Genomic DNA, 16,999 nt, shown 5'->3' with positions numbered 1-16,999 from the left:
AGGAAAACCAGATCCCAAGTTACAATGACCACAGGCATCAAAGGCAATGATATCTTGGGGGGGAGGGCGGTGGGGGGGGGGGGTGGGGAATGGAAGCTGAGATCATCCCGCATAGAATTAAAATACATTCTCCGTGAGCTAATAATGTCAATGAAAGTGTACACTAGAAAAAGGATCTATTTGCTAGGAAAAGGAATCAAGAAAGACGCTTGTTTTGAGTAAAAGGACAGAGTCTCTCCTAAAGCATGATAACCACAGACCTACCTTCCCTACATGTGTGGTTCAAATTTATACCACCGGTAGGGGGAAATATGCCAAGTCAACAAATAAACATAAATAGAAGGGTAGTACACTGACAGATGCCTCACAAAAGCAAGTGCAAGCCTGCTTCGAGACACTATTCTTCACTCAGGCAGGATTCCCACAGAGAAGTTGCAGCCAAGCATGATCACGGTCTAAAGTGCAGGCGAAATACCCGGGCATACAAGTCACCAAGAGGGGAGATTCCACTGACGTAACAAGATAAAAAATCGGATGCACCAAAGTCTTTGTGTATTGGCATGCCTAGATGTAAAAGTTCAAATAAGTATGCTTGAATGCTTTAAAAGTTTTTCAAGAATAAAGGAGTGGCTGGGTGGCTCAGTCGGTTAAGTGTCCGACTTCGGTTGAGGTCACGATCTCGTGGTTTGTGGGTTCGAGTCCCGTGGCGGGCTCTGTGCTGACAACTCAGAGCCTGGAGCCTGTCTCCCTCTCTCTGTGTGTCTCCCTCTCTCTCTGCCCCTCTCCTGCTCGTGTTCTGTTTCTCTCTCTCTCAAAAAATAAATAAAACATTAAAAAAAAATACATCACTGAAAGTAAAAATTAATGGAAGAAAAATCTGGAAGACCACATGTTCTGAAGGTAAGACTGACAGAAAATCAAGCCACTCGTGCATTGCTGATAGAGTGAATACTGGTGCCAACCCTATGGACAATGTTCGTGTGTGTGAACATATATATACTCTTCCAGATAACAAAATGAAATACACATTATGTTCTGATCCAGCAAATGAATGGGTTATTCAATTGCAACATTGTTTGTAAGAGCAAAAGACTATAAATAACTCAGATGTCTGTCAATGGGAGGCTGGTCAAACAAATTATGTTTCATCTATATAATGAAATGCTGTGCAACCATTTTAAAAAATAAAAGAATGAGGAGGGGCACCTGGCACTCGGTCAAAAGAGCATGCAACTCTTGATCTTGGGGTCGTGAGTTTGAGACCCACATTGGGCGAAGACATTGCTAAAAAAGAAATAAGCTTAAAAAAATAAAATTAAGGGTGCCTGGGTGGCTCAGTCGGTTGAGTGTCTGGCTCTTAGTTTTGGCTCAGATCATGATCCCAGGGTTCATGGGTTCAAGTCCCATGTCGGGCTCTGTGCTGACAGTGTGGCACCTGCTTGGGATTCTCGGTCTCTCTGCCTCTCTCTCTGCCCCTCCCCCTGCTCTCTCTCTCTCTCCCTCTCTCCCAAAAATAAATATATGCTCAAAAAAAATTTTTAATTAAATTTAATTAAATTAAAAATAAATAAAAGAATGAGGAAGCTCTCTAATGCAAATAAGGAAAGATCTCCAAAGTATACTATTTTAAAACAAAATAATGGCACAAAGCAAGATGTATAATATGCTTCCTTTGATGTGAGGAAGGAAGAAAATAAGACATTCATACTAGTATTTATTTATATTTGTGTTGGGAAGAAAACTCTGAGAAGACACCAAAGAAACCAAGAAAGAAATAGGAAGAGGAGAAAAGGTTGTAGCTGTGGAGGTAGGCTGGAATGGGGCAGCAGTGAGATTTTTCAACGACAGATGTGAACCCTCAGATTCAAGAACAAATCCCAAACAGCTTCAATTAGAAAGAAATTCCTATTGAGATACAGACTTTGCGGTAAAATTTCAGAAAATCAAAAACGAAAATATCTTTGAACCAGTTCCTCCTCCGCCACCCCCCCCCCCCCAAATAAATTCTCTGTACAGGAATAACAGTTACCCAACAGCAACAATGAAAGCCAGGAGCAGCGAAGTGATGTCAAAGCGTTGAGAGGTGTCAACCGGCGGGGCCTTCAAAGTGCCAACTTGCTAAAATTATGATTCAAAACAAAGAGCAGAATAGAGATGTTTCAGGCACACGGAAACTGAGAGCATGGGCTGCCAGAGACAGCCACCGAAGGCGCTTCTTGTGGGTTTACTTTAAGAAAAAGAAACTTATCTTCAAGGGAAATTCGGAGCTGAGCAAATAACAGGCAAAGAAATTGATCAGCGTGTGAGTAAATGTAAACAAATGTTGACTGTATCATGCAAGTAAGAGTACCCACGAGACTAAGCCGGTGCAGGAAAAGTAACACTGAGCAAAAATACCAGACAAAAATAACCCTGAGAAGGAGAAAAGGTGATTTTAGTAAATAGCATTCTTTTTTTTTTTTTGGGGGGGGGGTGTTATTTCTGAAAGAGAGAGAGAAACAGAGTGCAAGCAGGGAGGGGCAGAGAGAGAGGGAGACACAGAATCCGAAGCAGGCTCCCTCTGAGCTGTCAGCACAGAGCCCGACTTGGCGCTCGAACTTCTGAGCCATGAGATCACGACCAGAGCCAAAGTCAGATGCTTCGCTGCCTGAGCCACCCAGGTGCCCCTAGTTAACAGCGTTCTAAGATCCTGAAATCCCTAGAAAGAAAAACAGGAAACTTAAGACCTTGCTAGGAGTGCGTGTTAGCATTTTTTAGGGGCAACCACGAGAGAATCAGAAAGGCTCTAAGAGTAAACCACTAGAGAGAAAAGAATGTAACTTTTTAAAAGTTCAGTCAGCCTCAAAGAAGGCAGGAAAAGAGGGGAGAGAGCATGGAAAGGCAGGACAGCGAACAAACATAACGGTGATAGAAACAAACTCATGGAACAGTAATTATAAATGGACTTAATGCAGAATTACACTGCCAGTTACTCAGACTGGATGACATCACAAAAGCCAACTAATTATGTTTAACAGAGACCCAGCTAAAACACGAAAACAAAAGGAATTTAAGAGTAAGATAGAAGATATGCATGTGAGTACTAATCAAAAGAAGGTTGGCATACTTAAAAATTGTTAAGATGGTAAATTTCACGTTATGTGTATTTTACCAAAACTAAAACTAATTATACTAAAAAAAAAAAAAAAAAGTTGGGATAGCTCTGTTAACATCAGACAAAACTGATACCCCAGGGAAAAGCATAATTTGGGATTTTAAAAGTTTAAAGGGTTTAATTCACCAGGAAGACAAAGCGATACTAAGCTTGTTTAATAAGATAGCCTCAAAACATAGAAAGCCAGGGGCGCCTGGATGGCGCAGTCGGTTAAGCGTCCGACTTCAGCCAGGTCACGATCTCGCAGTCCGTGAGTTCGAGCCCCGCATCAGGCTCTGGGCTGATGGCTCGGAGCCTGGAGCCTGTTTCCGATGCTGTGTCTCCCTCTCTCTCTGCCCCTCCCCCGTTCATGCTCTGTCTCTCTCTGTCCCAAAAATAAAAAAAAAAAAAAAAAAACGTTGAAAAAAAAAATTTAAAAAAAAAAAAAAAAAAAAAAAAAAAACATAGAAAGCCAAAGTTGACGGAACTCTCGCTGCAGGGTGAAATCTACAGGTCTTTCTTGAACAATCTGTCTTCACAATGGGATATTTTAACCTGATTCTCCCAGTAATTAATATATAAAGAGACCATAGATTTGAACATAGTACCCTGCGTCAAAAAATCAGCAAACAGGTATTTTTCTCAAGCATGCAGGAACATTAATGAAAAACAGTTATTAAACCACAGAGAAAATCCCAGCCAGCATCAAAGAATGGCTGTCATACAGACAGACATGTCCGGCTACAGTGCAACTGTATCAGAAATCACTACTCAAGTGATAGTACTTAAAACCCCATTTTCTTGGGGCTCCTGGGTGGTTCAGTCGGTCAAGCATCCGACTTTGGCTCAGGTCATGATCTCGCGGTCTGTGAGTTCGAGCCCCGCATCAGGCTCTGCGCTGACAACTCAGAGCCCTGAGCCTGCTTCAGATTCTGTGTCTCCCTCTCTCTGCCCCTCCCCTGCTTATGCTTTCTCTCTCAAAAATAAATAAGCATTAAAAAAAAAACCATTTTCTTGAAAATGTAGAGAGCATACTTTTTTTTTTTTTTAATATATGAAATTTATTGTCAAATTGGTTTCCATACAACACCCAGTGCTCATACCAAAAGGTGCCCTCCTTAATACCCATCACCCACCCTCCCCTCCCTCCTACCCCACATCAACCCTCAGTTTGTTCTCAGTTTTTTTTTCCAATATATGAAATTTATTGTCAAATTGGTTTCCATACAACACCCAGTGCTCATCCCAAAAGGTGCCCTCCTCAATACCCATCACCCACCCTCCCCTCCCTCCCACTCCCCATCAACCCTCAGTTTGTTCTCAGTTTTTAACAGTCTCTTAGAGCATACTTTTAAATAACTTACAAGGTAAAGAAAAATCATAAGGAAATTTGGAAAATATTAAGAAACCAGGCAATAATGAAAATACTTGCCACCAAAACTATCGAGAGGCAGTATAAAAGATTTTGGGGGAAATGTAGTGCCTTAAGTATTTACATTAAAAAAGAAAAAGAAAAGAAAATTAAGCTAGGGATTCAATTCAAGAAGTTAGTAAAAGAATAATAGAAGGAGCCCAAAGAATACTGGGAAAAGGAGGGAAATGAAAAGGTAAGAATGAAACTGATCGAATGGGAAATGATACAATAGAGAGGATCAATGAAGCCAAGGGCAAGTTCTTTGAAAAAATTAATAAAAAATAGAAAAACTTTTAGCCAGACTCATCTAAAAACAGAGAGAGAGAAACAATGATAACAAAAAAATTGTGATCAAATAGGGGGCATGACTACTGATTCAGAAAGACATTTTTTCTAGGAGTGTGAGAGACAACCATAAATAATGTCATGGCCACAATGGTGAAATTTCAGACAGATGGGACATTTTCCTAGAAAAATGTAACTTGCCAAAACTGATACCAGAAAAAAAAAAAAAAAGCCAGAAAACTCAAACAGAGCTATAACTGCTGAAGATACGGACTCAGTATTAAAAATCTGCCCAAGTACAAAAATTGGGTGCCAATCTCTGGAGACTCTTCCACAGAATGGAAGCAGAGGAAAGACCCCTCCGGTCGTTTCGTGAGGCTGAGGGGAAAACCGACATAACCATAGCAACACATCAGGCTGGTGAGGAAGAAGAACCCAGGAAGAAGAGGAAACCGAGAATAATCACAGGAGGAAAAGAATGCCACTGGGACTGCATTCGGTATCTTTAAAACAGGCACGAGGGGCGCCTGGGTGGCGCCGTCGGTTGAGCGGCCGACTTCAGCTCAGGTCACGATCTCGCAGTGTGTGAGTTCGAGCCCCGTGAGTTCGAGCCCCACGTCCGGCTCTGGGCTGACGGCTCGGAGCCTGGAGCCTGTTTCCGATTCTGTGTCTCCCTCTCTCTCTGCCCCTCCCCCGTTCATGCTCTGTCTCTCTCTGTCCGAAAAAAAAAAAACAAAAAAAACGTTGAAATAAAATAGGCACGATAATTACAGTATAAACACTGGTGTTGTCGAAGGACCTCTCCGATTATGGTTCATATGCACAGAGCATGGAGTAGGTGGAGTTTATGTAAGTGGACGCAGTCAGGGTCAGGAGCTGCCTCGTGCATTCTGGGTAGACTATCCATGGAGCTTTTCTGTCAAAGGTAAATACTTTGTAGCCCTAGGAAAATGTACCCCCAAATCACACCAACACGCAAAAGAATGAAGCTGGACACTTTTCCAAACACAAAAATAAATTCTAAGTGGATCACAGACCTAAATGTAAGAGTTAAAACTGTAAGACTCTTAGGAGACAGTATAGGAGTGTATCTCCATGACCTTGGGTTAGGCAAAGACTTCTTAGGTATGACATTGAAAATATAAGCAACAAGGGGCGCCTGGGTGGCGCAGTCGGTTAAGCGTCCGACTTCAGCCAGGTCACGATCTCGCGGTCCGTGAGTTCGAGCCCCGCGTCGGGCTCTGGGCTGACGGCTCGGAGCCTGGAGCCTGTTTCCGATTCTGTGTCTCCCTCTCTCTCTGCCCCTCCCCCGTTCATGCTCTGTCTCTCTCTGTCCCAAAAATAAATAAAAAACGTTGAAAAAAAAATTAAAAAAAAAAAAAGAAAATATAAGCAACAAAAGGACAAACAGAAATGTTGGACGTCGTTAAAGTTAGAAAGATTTGTGCTTCCAAGGACACTCTGAAGGGAGTGAATAGAAAATGTTTGCAAATCATATATCTGAAAAGGGTCTCAAATCCAAAATATATAAAGAACTATTAGAAATCAACAACAAAAAGACAAATAACCCAATTCAAATAATATATATATACACATATACATATATATGTATTATTCACATACAACTCAAGCATTTAAAGTGTACAGGTCAGGGGCACCTGGGTGGCTCAGTCGGTTGAGCATCCGACTCTTGGTTTCGGCTTAGGTCGTGATCTCACGGTTTTGTGAGTTCAAGCCCCGCGTCGGGCTCTGAGCTGACAGCGTGAAGCCTGCTTGGGATTCTCTCTCTCTCTCTCCCTCTCTCTCTCTGCCCTTCCCCTACTTGCGCTGCCTCTGTCTCTCTCAAAATAAATAAATAAGCTGCCAAAAAGAATAAATGAAGTGTACATCCAGTGGTTTTGAGCTCAAAACCATTGGGGGGCTCAATCCCATGGGTCTGGGATCATGACCTGAGCCGAAATCAAGAGTTGGATGCTCAACCGACTGAGCCAGCCAGGTGCCCCATGAATTACATTTTTTAATATAAACCGTACAGATGGAGTCTGGCAATTGAACAAACTGTGCTCTTATTAAGACTTAGGCATCAGACGCAAAAGTGTGTTTAGTCCCTTTTTATTCTAAGCGTCATCTGGAGAGAACAACTGCTGTCCGTCACAGAGGCCCAAACGGTCACGGTAGACCTCCATGACATCCTTGCTCTTTGATGGACCGACCCCACCAGGATCTCGTGGAGAGCAGCAACTTCACATGCCACTTGAAAGGTGCTAAGTGCACATTGTGTCATCAAGAATCTAAGGATTCTTAGGCGCCTGGGTGGCGCAGTCGGTTAAGCGTCCGACTTCAGCCAGGTCACGATCTCGCGGTCCGTGAGTTCGAGCCCCGCGTCAGGCTCTGGGCTGATGGCTCGGAGCCTGGAGCCTGTTTCCGATTCTGTGTCTCCCTCTCTCTCTGCCCCTCCCCCGTTCATGCTCTGTCTCTCTCTGTCCCAAAAATAAATAAAAAACGTTGAAAAAAAAAAAATTTTAAAAAAGAATCTAAGGATTCTTAGAAATCCCAGGGTCCTGGGCGCCTGGGTGGCTCAGTCAGTTAAGCGTCCAACTTCAGCTCAGGTCACGATCTCGCGGTCCGTGAGTTCGAGCCCCGCGTTGGGCTCTGGGCTGATGGCTCGGAGCCTGGAGCCTGCTTCCGATTCTGTGTCTCCCTCTCTCTCTGCCCCTCCCCCGTTCATGCTCTGTCTCTCTGTCTCAAAAATAAAATAAACGTTAAAAAAAAATTAAAAAAAAAAAAAAAAGAAATCCCAGAGTCCTCCCATTGATTTTGTAGATGAGCAAACTAACCTGGAAAGGGGTTAAAACTACCGGCAAGAGTCACGCGGCAAGTTTCCCGCGAAGCGGAGACTAGAATCTGTTCCCTCTACCTCACTGTCTCTTCCTACAGGACTGAACTCACAGCCTCAGCAGCCTGACCCCTTTTTTTTTTTAGTTACTTGCATGTTATTTTTATGTGAAGATGACAGCAGCAATAACATGGGGGCATTCGACAGATATGTTTTGAACCAGACTAGATTCGAAATACTTTTTCATTTCTTATGTTCCCGATGGATCGTGTCCCGATCCGTTCCTTAGAGGCTGACACATAATTTTATTCATGCGATAGTATCGGTATTATTCAACATGGAAGGCCTTTTCCCCCCGTGTTTAAATTTAATTTCGCTCTGAATATCTGATTTTGAGAAGGGTCAATCTGTTTTAATCATGATTCCTGTTACATTTATAAAAACGGCGTACATTTCTCTGAATACCACTCCAGAAATATTAATTCACAATAGCACTTACCGGATAACAGTCTCTCAAAAGTTCCAAAGATCGTAATATATGTCTTCATGCTGTCATGCAAACAACTACCTGGCTCCTGTTTATGCCCTTGTTCTGAAACAAGGCGCCGAGAGAAGGGGGTCAGGAGGCCGCGATTTCTGGAGGGGGGCACGGAGGGGAGGAGATGGGGCCGAGTTCCGAGAAGGCAGCGTGAGCCCCTGTTCCCGTAAAAGCAAGGCAGTCGGTGGTGGGGGGGGGGGGGTACAACAAACTCAAGGGATGAACCCCACGGTGTCACACGTGGTCTGGGGCCTGCGGCTATCTGTTCCTGTCACGTACACGGTTGGAAGATGAACTCTTGAGAACAGTCCCCCACTTACCCAGCTGTCTTCACCTCAGACCAGTGTGATTTTGGCCCCCAGAAGTTGCCCTGTGAGTCACTCGACCCATGGAAACCTCACCTCACCCTGACTTCAGGTAAGACAAAGGATGAAGAAGACCCCAAGCCTCTGGCCCCACCCACATCTCCCTCCCCCTCGGCCCACCCCCCACCCTGTGGCTGCGACCCCAGGCCAAGGCTGGGGAGGGGCTGGGGACCGGTGTGGCCACCAGTTCGCCTCACAAAAGGGGGGAACAGGAAACCGTCTCCTGGAGTAGTGTTTGGGGTTCAGAGCCCGGGGCCGGACTGGAACGCAGGTGTGGCTAGGAAGTGGGCCAGGGGGTTTATTTAGCGCCCCCTGTTTGGGGAGGAGGGAATGGTCACCCTTGCTCAGGGCCACGCACGGTTCTAAGAACTTCACCCATAGTAAACCCCTGTTGTTCACAACCCGTAGGGTCTGCGTTACAAGGATCTCCCTTTCTAGCTGAGGCACAGAGAAGCCAAAGTAGCTTGCCAGGCCACACATCGAGAGCATAACTGAGCTGGCCCAGGCCCAGGCCGTGGGCTCCTAAACCTCGGCGGCGAGCTCCTACCCTGTACCGCCCCTTACGTGTCTTATGTGATGCCGTAGATCAGAAGCAGGGGAATGGGCCCTGCCGGCCTGCTCAGCAACCCAGAGCTGAAGCTCAAAGCCCTTGTGTTAGTGCCACACCAAGCCTCGCCTGTTTGCCCAGGGCCCCCACGCCCCGGGCAGCTCAACTTGTTGGATGAGACACTGGCCGTCGCGGCTTCATTTCCTGAGGGTTGTCAGAAAGGCCGGATGAGGAGATGAGCACAAGGTGGGTGCTGGTGGGAGGGGAGAGCAGAGGGGACCCGTGACCACAGCTGGAGGGGCGGGGCAGGAAGCAGAAGTGATGTGAGCGGTGGCTTGGGTGATGAGCTGTGTGGTGAGCCTCCCCGGGGGCTGACACCACCATTTCAGGAGCCTCTCGTCGGGGAGACAGTGTCCGTGGGGGAGCGTCTCAACACAGGACTCCAGGTAGGGAGGAAGGCGGGTGGCAGGGAGGCTGGGAGCCCCCGGATGGGGATGGAGAGGTGCGGGAGTGAGGCCACTCTGTCCGGGGAGGAGCCTGATGGAGCAGGAAGTGCCGGGACCCACGAGACTATGCTCTGTCACTGACTCGCCGAGCGTCCTCACGCCCACTCTGGGCCTCAGTTTCCTCGTATAGGAAACGGAGAGGTTACAAGGCATGGTCCGTAAGGCCCCGTCCAATGCTGACGGGGAGAGCCGCTCAGAAAGCTGAAAAGAGGCTCCCTGGGAGAGAATACGAGGAGGACCGGGATGGAGATCCCGGGAGGAGCTCCGTGGATTTAGGTTATGAACCGTACTGGCCTCCTAAGTAGGATGGCCCGAGGGCCTTTGAGAGATTGCCCTTCTCCCATTTATCTCTCTGGGGCCGGAACCCTACCACCCCAGTGACTCCTGTGGGTGAGTCCCCATGTTTCAGAGGAGCTGGGGTCCCTGGCAGGTGCTGGAAGGCACAGGCCTCTGAGGCGTCCAGTTTGGATAGGGGTAGGGCCTGGAGACCCCAGATTACAAACAGGTCCACGTGAGGCTCCCGAGCCACCTCAAAACAGGGAGGAAGCTTCTAGCTGACGGTTGTCCGATAGGAGGCAACACATAGGTAGCTCACATACACTGCCTGAGTGCCACAGGGCAAGGCGATGCCAAAGGAGGTGTGGACGCCAGGAGATCTGGAGAGGGGACTTGCCGGGCCTCCCCACACGGGATGCGAGGGCACAGGCACATCCGAATTCAGGCTGCCGCTCTCCCATGAAGCTCGAGAGTGGACCACAAAGGGAAGGTGGGGAGAATAAGGGCAGTGCGTTTTTTCTTATCCAATCCCATTAAGGGCCTCGTGGGAGAGAGACAGACAGACAGACAGAGAGTGGGAGAGGTGGGGCGGGAAAAACATGCTTGTTCTGGGGCCCACATGACACTTCTCCAGAATCCGGGCTTCTTTACGGTCCCAGGTCCCTCCCCAAGTTTGCTATATCTACTCTCTGTCCCCTCCTCTGTGTGCAGAGCCCCGTCCCCACAAGCAGCATCTGTGGTCCTGGGGACAAAGCCATCAATCTGGATCCCCCGTTAGGCCTTAAATAATGAAATCCTAGCAAGGGGCTCCTCCCGGCTGTGTGACCTCGGGCGCGTCACTTCCCATCCTGGCCCCATCCGTACACGTGGGGGATGGACCAGGTCTGCAAAGGTCATCGCGGCTCGGACACTCAGTCACTTCGGAGATAGCGCGTTCCCTCTCCATCCCATACGGCCTGACGGTTCACCCTCCGTACCTCTGCCCACAGCTTCCCGAGGCCCAGACGCCCCCGTCTCCGCAGCTCCATGGATGCCTGTGTGCTCCTCCCGGGCCTCCTCCTCCTGCTGCTGCCCCCCCCCGCCCCAGCCCCCTGCCACACGGCCGCCCGCTCCGAGTGCCGCCGCAACCGTCGGTTTGTGCCCGGCTCAATGCTGGCTGGGGAGGGCGTGGACGTGACCAGCCTCAGGCGCTCGGGCTCCTTCCCGGTGGACACAGAGAGCTTCCTGCGGCCCGACGGCACCTGCACTCTCTGCCACAACGTCCTGAAGGGGGGCGCCCTTCAGCGCCTCCCTCTGGCACTGACTGACTGGCGCGCCCAGGGCTCAGGCTGCCAGCGCCAAGTGGTCAGGGCCAAGGCCAGTTCCACCGAGGCCGTGGCCAAGGAAGCAGCCAGCAACATCCGCAACGACTGGCGGGTGGGGCTGGACGTGTCTCCCAAACCCAGCGCCAACGTGCATGTGACCGTGGCTGGCTCGCACTCCCACATGGCCAACTTCGCGGCCCAGAAGACCTTCCACGACCAGTACAGCTTCAGCACTGACTTGGTGGAATGTCGCTTCTACAGGTGAGAGCCGCGGGGGGTGGGGGCTGGGGGGTGGTGAGAAGGGGCTTGGGAAAAGGTGTGGGAAACTCAGAGTGGTCTGGGAGCCCTGGAATGGTGGCGGGGGGAACTCGGCGGGGGAACCTGCACACTGGCTGGTACGGTGCCCTCGGGCCTCCTCCCCGGTGACCCTGAACAGGAAGAGCCCCGGGAGAGAACAGGCGGAGAAGAAGCAAGCAAGGCCATGCTAAGACGCCCAACACGGTGCCATTCAGATCTACTGAGTCCCCTCTGTCCTGTGGGCAGGAGACCTGGCAGGAGACTCCCCACCGCTGGGCCTCATTCCATGTTCAGCCACAATTCGTGGCTGTCATGTGTCGGGCTCTGTGCTGGGAATTCGGGCCACGGCACCAAACAACAGCGGTCACAACCCCAGCCCTCCGGGACGTAGGTCCCACACCCCAGAAATGCATGGTCTCCGTGGAGGCCCCGAGCCAACCACCCTGGTTCCTCTCACAGTGAGACAGGGTGTCATCTTCCCGTGTGGCCAGAGCAGTCAGGCACCCAATCCAGGGGACAGATGGACAAAGGCCACAGGACTAGTTTCCAAAGCTAGAGGGTCATCATCGGTGCAGCATCGTCACTTTTATAACCAGAAAATAAAAAGGAAAGAAGAAAACCTTATTTTGGAAAGGACACGCAGAAATACCTATACAGCATACCTAGGTTACCAAGGGACAACAGACAGGATGGGCTTCCCCGCCAGCTCACTGGTTCGGAGCTCGGGCTTGGAGCCAGGCCGCCTGGGTTCCAGCTCTCTTTCTACCAGTTCCACGTGACCTTGGGCAATCTTGAGGGATGGCCGAGGGGGAAACTAACCACCGCTGGCCATCTGATGTTTCTCTCTCCCTTTAGCTCTCACCTGGTACACTCTCCCCCACTCCACCCCAATTTCCAGAGGGTCGTCAGAGACCTGCCCCCCGACTTCAACACCTCCACCGAGGCCGACTACCTCCGGCTCATCTCCAACTACGGCACCCACTTCATCCGGTCCATGGAGCTGGGCGGCCGGATCTCGGCCCTCACCGCCCTGCGCACCTGTGAGCTGGCCCTGGACGGGCTCGGGGCCAAAGAGGTGGAGGACTGCCTGGCCGTCGAGGCCCAGGTCAGCATAAGTGGCCGTGCTGACTCTTCATCGGAATTCAAGGCCTGCGAGGAGAAGAAGAAGCACCACAAGATAACCACCTCCTTCCACCAGGCCTATCGGGAGCGCTTTTCCGAAATAGTTGGTGGCCACCACACCTCCGTAAGTGACCTGCTGTTTGGGGACCAGGCCGGGCCCGAGCAGTTCTCCGCCTGGGTGGCCTCGCTGCTGGACAGACCCAGCCTGGTGGACTACACCCTGGAGCCTCTGCATGTGCTCCTGGAGAGCCAGGACCCCCGGCGGGAGGCCCTGCGACAGGCCGTGAGCAAGTACGTGATGGACAGGGCCCGCTGGAAGGACTGTAGCAGGCCTTGCCCCCTGGGGCAGAAGAAGAGCCCCCACAACCCATGCCAGTGTGTCTGCCACGGCTCAGCGGTCACCAACCAGGACTGCTGTCCCCGGCAGAGGGGCCTGGCCCACTTGGAGGTCATGAACTTCCAGGCGTCAGGCCTGTGGGGAGACTCTTTCACTAGGACGGACGCCTACCTGAAGGTCTTCTTTGGAGGCCAGGAGCTGAGAGTGAGCACAGTGTGGAACGATAACAACCCCAAGTGGATGACGCGGCTGGACTTCGGGGACGTGATCCTGTCCACGGGGGGGCCCCTGAGGGTGCAGGTCTGGGATCAAGACCACGGCTGGGACGATGACCTCCTCGGCACCTGTGACCAGAACCCACAGTCTGGCTTGCACGAGGTGAAGTGTGGCCTGTCCCACGGTCACCTGAGATTCTCCTACCATGCCAAGTGCTTGCCTCACCTGAAGGGGGCCACCTGCCTGGAGTATGCCCCCCACGGTCTTCTGGGGGAGCTTCCCGGAAACCGGAGTGGGCCGGTGTGGTGAGAAGAGCCAGCCTTGAGAGGACACGTGGGCCTGGCCTGAGGGGGTTCTCACAGAGAGAGCCAGGACCGATGCTCATATACCCATTAGATGGAAAACTGAGGCTTACTTCCCCCCCCACCCCGCTCCCCCCCAGTGAAGTGGCTGAATTCACAGGCCAGCCCTGAGACTGCTGTCCAAACTGCCTTAGCCTCCTGATTTTCTCGAGCCCTGGAAATGAGCCGGGGCCAGGCCACCGCTTAGGCCAAGAGCTGGCTAGGAGACTCTTCCTCCCAGGCTACGTGGTATCATTGCACGGCTTCCTTTCGCAGCCCTTGCTGGCGGCCGAGTCCTTCATCGAGTCGGGTCTGACCCTGCCCGCCCCAGCTGCTCTCCTTGGTCTGTCGTCTTTACGCACCAAACTTTGCCCCTCCGGCAAATCAAGGGCCGTCTGGACCTGCCTCATGCACGCACAGCCTGACAGAGGACTAAGAAACATGACGTGATGTTGACCACGACGGTGACGGTTGTGGCAGAGGGGAGGATGGGGCCCGAACGTGGCCCTGGAGACCAACTTCCACATCAGCAATCCTCTAGGACAGGCGGCTCGCCCTGGGGCAGGTTTCCACTTTGGTTGGAAATGGGGAGGGGACCCCAAAGAGTTTGCTTCCCTCATAACTCTTAATTCAAGAAACAGCAGCATAAGCTCAGTGATCAGAGGCAACAGACACTCAGGTCCCGGCCGGGAGGCATCGGGAAATGGCGAGGACCAGGTGGAGTTGAACAGCAAATGCTTTATCTAGAGGGGGCCGGAGGCCGTGTGCCCACCAAGCATCCCTGTGCAGGAACATGAGTCCGGGGCTGGCAGGTCCTCCAGTTTCTGAAAGCAACCAGAAACCCCAACTTCACTTCTTTGATTGTTGGCAATGCATCTCCCTTTGTAAAAATAAACCCAGGGGCACCCGCGTGGCTCAGTTGGTTGAGCATCCGACTTCGGCCCAGGTCATGATCTCGCGGTCCGTGAGTTCAGTCCCCACGTCGGGCTCTGCGCCGACAGCTCGGAGCCTGGAGCCTGCTTCGGGTTCTGTGTCTCCCTCTCTCTCTGCTCCTCCCCCTGCTCATGCTCTGTCTCTCTCTCTCTGTCTCCTTCAAAAATAAAGAAGCAATAAAAATAAAAATAAACCTACAGGGCCAAACATGGCCCAAGCCGAAGAGAACGTGTGTGCGGGCCATGATTGACCCAGAGCCGTCGGTTTGAAAACTGTAATTTCAACAGAACCCATTTGAAAGGCGGAGGGCTCTCTCTCGCCTGTCGCACAGTTCGAGGGGAGAAGGCGGTGGTTCCAACAAGGTGGTGGCCGAGGCTTCCTGGCCTTGGCGTCCGGTAAGCCCCAGAGTCTCTGGTTGCACCGTCGAATGAAGTGGTCTTTGTTTCGGGCGCCTGGGACACAGGCCTTATAGAACACGGGCCCTCGGGGGTGGGTGGCAAGATCCCTGCCTCCCAGAATTAGCAGGATTTGGCTGTGCGGGGCGGCCGTCAGAGGGGCTCAGATTTGCTGTCACGGCCTCCTGACTGTCTTTGAAACTCCCTACAAATGAAGCCCTTTGAGGTTTGGGTGGACCTGTACTCTCAAAAGCTCAGCAGTGATATCACTCTCACCCTGGATCCCCGAGTAGGGCAGGAGGGACTGGCTGGCTCTGAAAGCCTGGTGGAAGCCAACATTTTTACACCTTTCCGTTCACAGCCACACACACAAACAAGAGCACCAGAAAAATCTTGAAACGTCATGCTGGCTGCTGCACTAATTGAAAATAAACATGAGTGTGGGCCGTACCCCTTGGGGAGAGCCGGGGCAGGGCAGGCCCGGCCCAGGGGACAGCCCCAACCAAAGAGGGGAGACTTGTTTACGTGCCCACATGATCACTGACCTCCAGCAATCCCTTTGTTCCCTGGGCCTGGGTTTCCCCAAAAGGACACTCTTCATTTGACTCCCATCTTAGGATGTTTGGCAGGGGGCCACGAGCCTTTCTAGAAGGTCGGTGCACATAAAGGGTACTGAGCGGTTATCTTGCTAACCCTCCTGGTTTTGCACATAGGGAAGCTGAGACCCAGAGGGAGGGACGGAACCATGGTTACGGAAGTTCCTGGCAGGGCCAGGGCTCTGAGTCCCGGGCACGCACAGCTTTGGAGAGACTGGTGAAAAGGTGTGGGATGACCAAGGACGAGGAATGGCCCGATGTTGTTGAGGGGCAGCTCTGGCACCCTCAGCCCTAATTCAAGACCCAGTATGACATTGTTCACCTCTATCCCCACGCAGACAATGGGAGACTGTCACACCTGAGGCCACTTGTTCGTTCCGGAGATTCTGTGCCGTGCCAGAAAGCTTCCATTTGTCCTTCTGAGGTTCTGTCCCCACGCTGTCACCCTGCTCTGGCCCGGGACGCCGATCTGTCTGCACCGTCTGTCAGTGGGCAGGAGATGCGGGCACGGAGAGTGCGTTTGCTCCCCTCCCCCGTGAGGTGGCCGTGGGCTAGCCGGGTCACTACTCCTCCCCAGGAGGCCTCTGCCTGTCCCCCTCTTTCCGGGCTCCAGCAACCGCACCCTCTCTCATCCTTCAGACCCCCACCGGACTAATCCTGAGTTGTCACACTAGGCTTGTGCTTCTCCACAGCTCCCCACACCTTTGTAAACGGGCCCCTTATGAACAGACCTTCCGGAAATTATTATAATTTGAATTTGCCATCGGCTTCTGCTATGGTCTAAATGTTTGTGTCCCCTCAAAGTTCGTATGCTGAAATCGTAGTCCCTGAGGTGATTGGGGGGGGGGGGGGCTTTGGGAGGGAACATGAGTGGAAATAGAGCCCCTACCAAAGAGGCCCCAAGATCCCAGGCCCTTCTACCTTCTGAGGGCACATGAGAACGTGCTGTCTACAAACAGAAAACGGGCCCAACCGAATCCACCAGCACCTTGAGCTGAGACTTCCAGACTCCGGAACCGTGAGACGTAGATTTCTCCTGTTTGTAAGCCACCGGGTCTGTGGGATTTGATCGCAGAGAAGCGAGCCACTCCCACTCCCTGCGGCTGAAAATGCCTGACTCTTGCTTCCCCATCGTCCTCTGCAGCTAGGAAAGGACACATGACGGGACTTGTGGGATGCACCCGCCCCCCGTGTGGGGTCCTGGCAGAAGCAGAAGTGACCCTGGGATTTGCAACCAGGTGATTTATGTGACAGGCAATCTCAGGAAGCCCGGCAGAGCTGGGGGGGGGGGGGGGGGGAGGGGAGGGGAGGGCGGCCCACATTCAGCAAGTGGCCAATGAACACACACTTCAGGGTCATCCCAGCTCGGGGTGGAGGGAGGTGGACATCAGGACACCACCTCCCATCGGTCATTGGTTAGAGCTAAATTCCTTTTCTACTAACTTCACCCAGACCCAGCATCTCTTTTTGGCCAATAAAAACCCTGGTTGATGACACGGCATCCTGTCTTCTCCCCTGGCTCCTCCAACCACCCCCATCCCCTTTCCCAGCCTCCCGC

General features: G+C 51.5%; 1 protein-coding gene across 2 annotated transcripts; it reads left to right on the top strand.

Moving 5' to 3' along the window:
* Positions 1-9,014: 9,014 nt before the first annotated feature.
* PRF1 (perforin 1) lies at positions 9,015-14,685 on the top strand. 2 transcript variants are annotated; one of them, XM_058696593.1, is made up of 3 exons: positions 9,015-9,364; positions 10,890-11,465; positions 12,357-14,685. In XM_058696593.1, the coding sequence occupies exons 1-3, from the start codon at positions 9,354-9,356 to the stop codon at positions 13,483-13,485; spliced, it is 1,716 nt and encodes a 571-aa protein (XP_058552576.1). In that variant the 5' UTR covers positions 9,015-9,353; the 3' UTR covers positions 13,486-14,685. The 2 variants fall into 2 exon arrangements, with proteins under 2 accessions (XP_058552576.1, XP_058552577.1); XM_058696594.1 differs by lacking the exon at positions 9,015-9,364 and adding an exon at positions 9,406-9,564.
* Positions 14,686-16,999: the final 2,314 nt, after the last annotated feature.

This window comes from Neofelis nebulosa, chromosome 13, assembly GCF_028018385.1.
Source record: "Neofelis nebulosa isolate mNeoNeb1 chromosome 13, mNeoNeb1.pri, whole genome shotgun sequence".
NCBI classification, from domain to species: Eukaryota; Metazoa; Chordata; class Mammalia; order Carnivora; family Felidae; genus Neofelis; species Neofelis nebulosa.
This window is presented reverse-complemented; position numbering and strand designations above follow the sequence as displayed.

What these genes read in the sequence shown, in the direction of transcription:
- PRF1 (XM_058696593.1), top strand. An exon ending in GTGGAATGTCGCTTCTACAG is followed by an intron (nt 11,466 to 12,356) that starts GTGAGAGCCGCG and finishes CTCTCCCTTTAG; the next exon opens with CTCTCACCTGGTACACTCTC.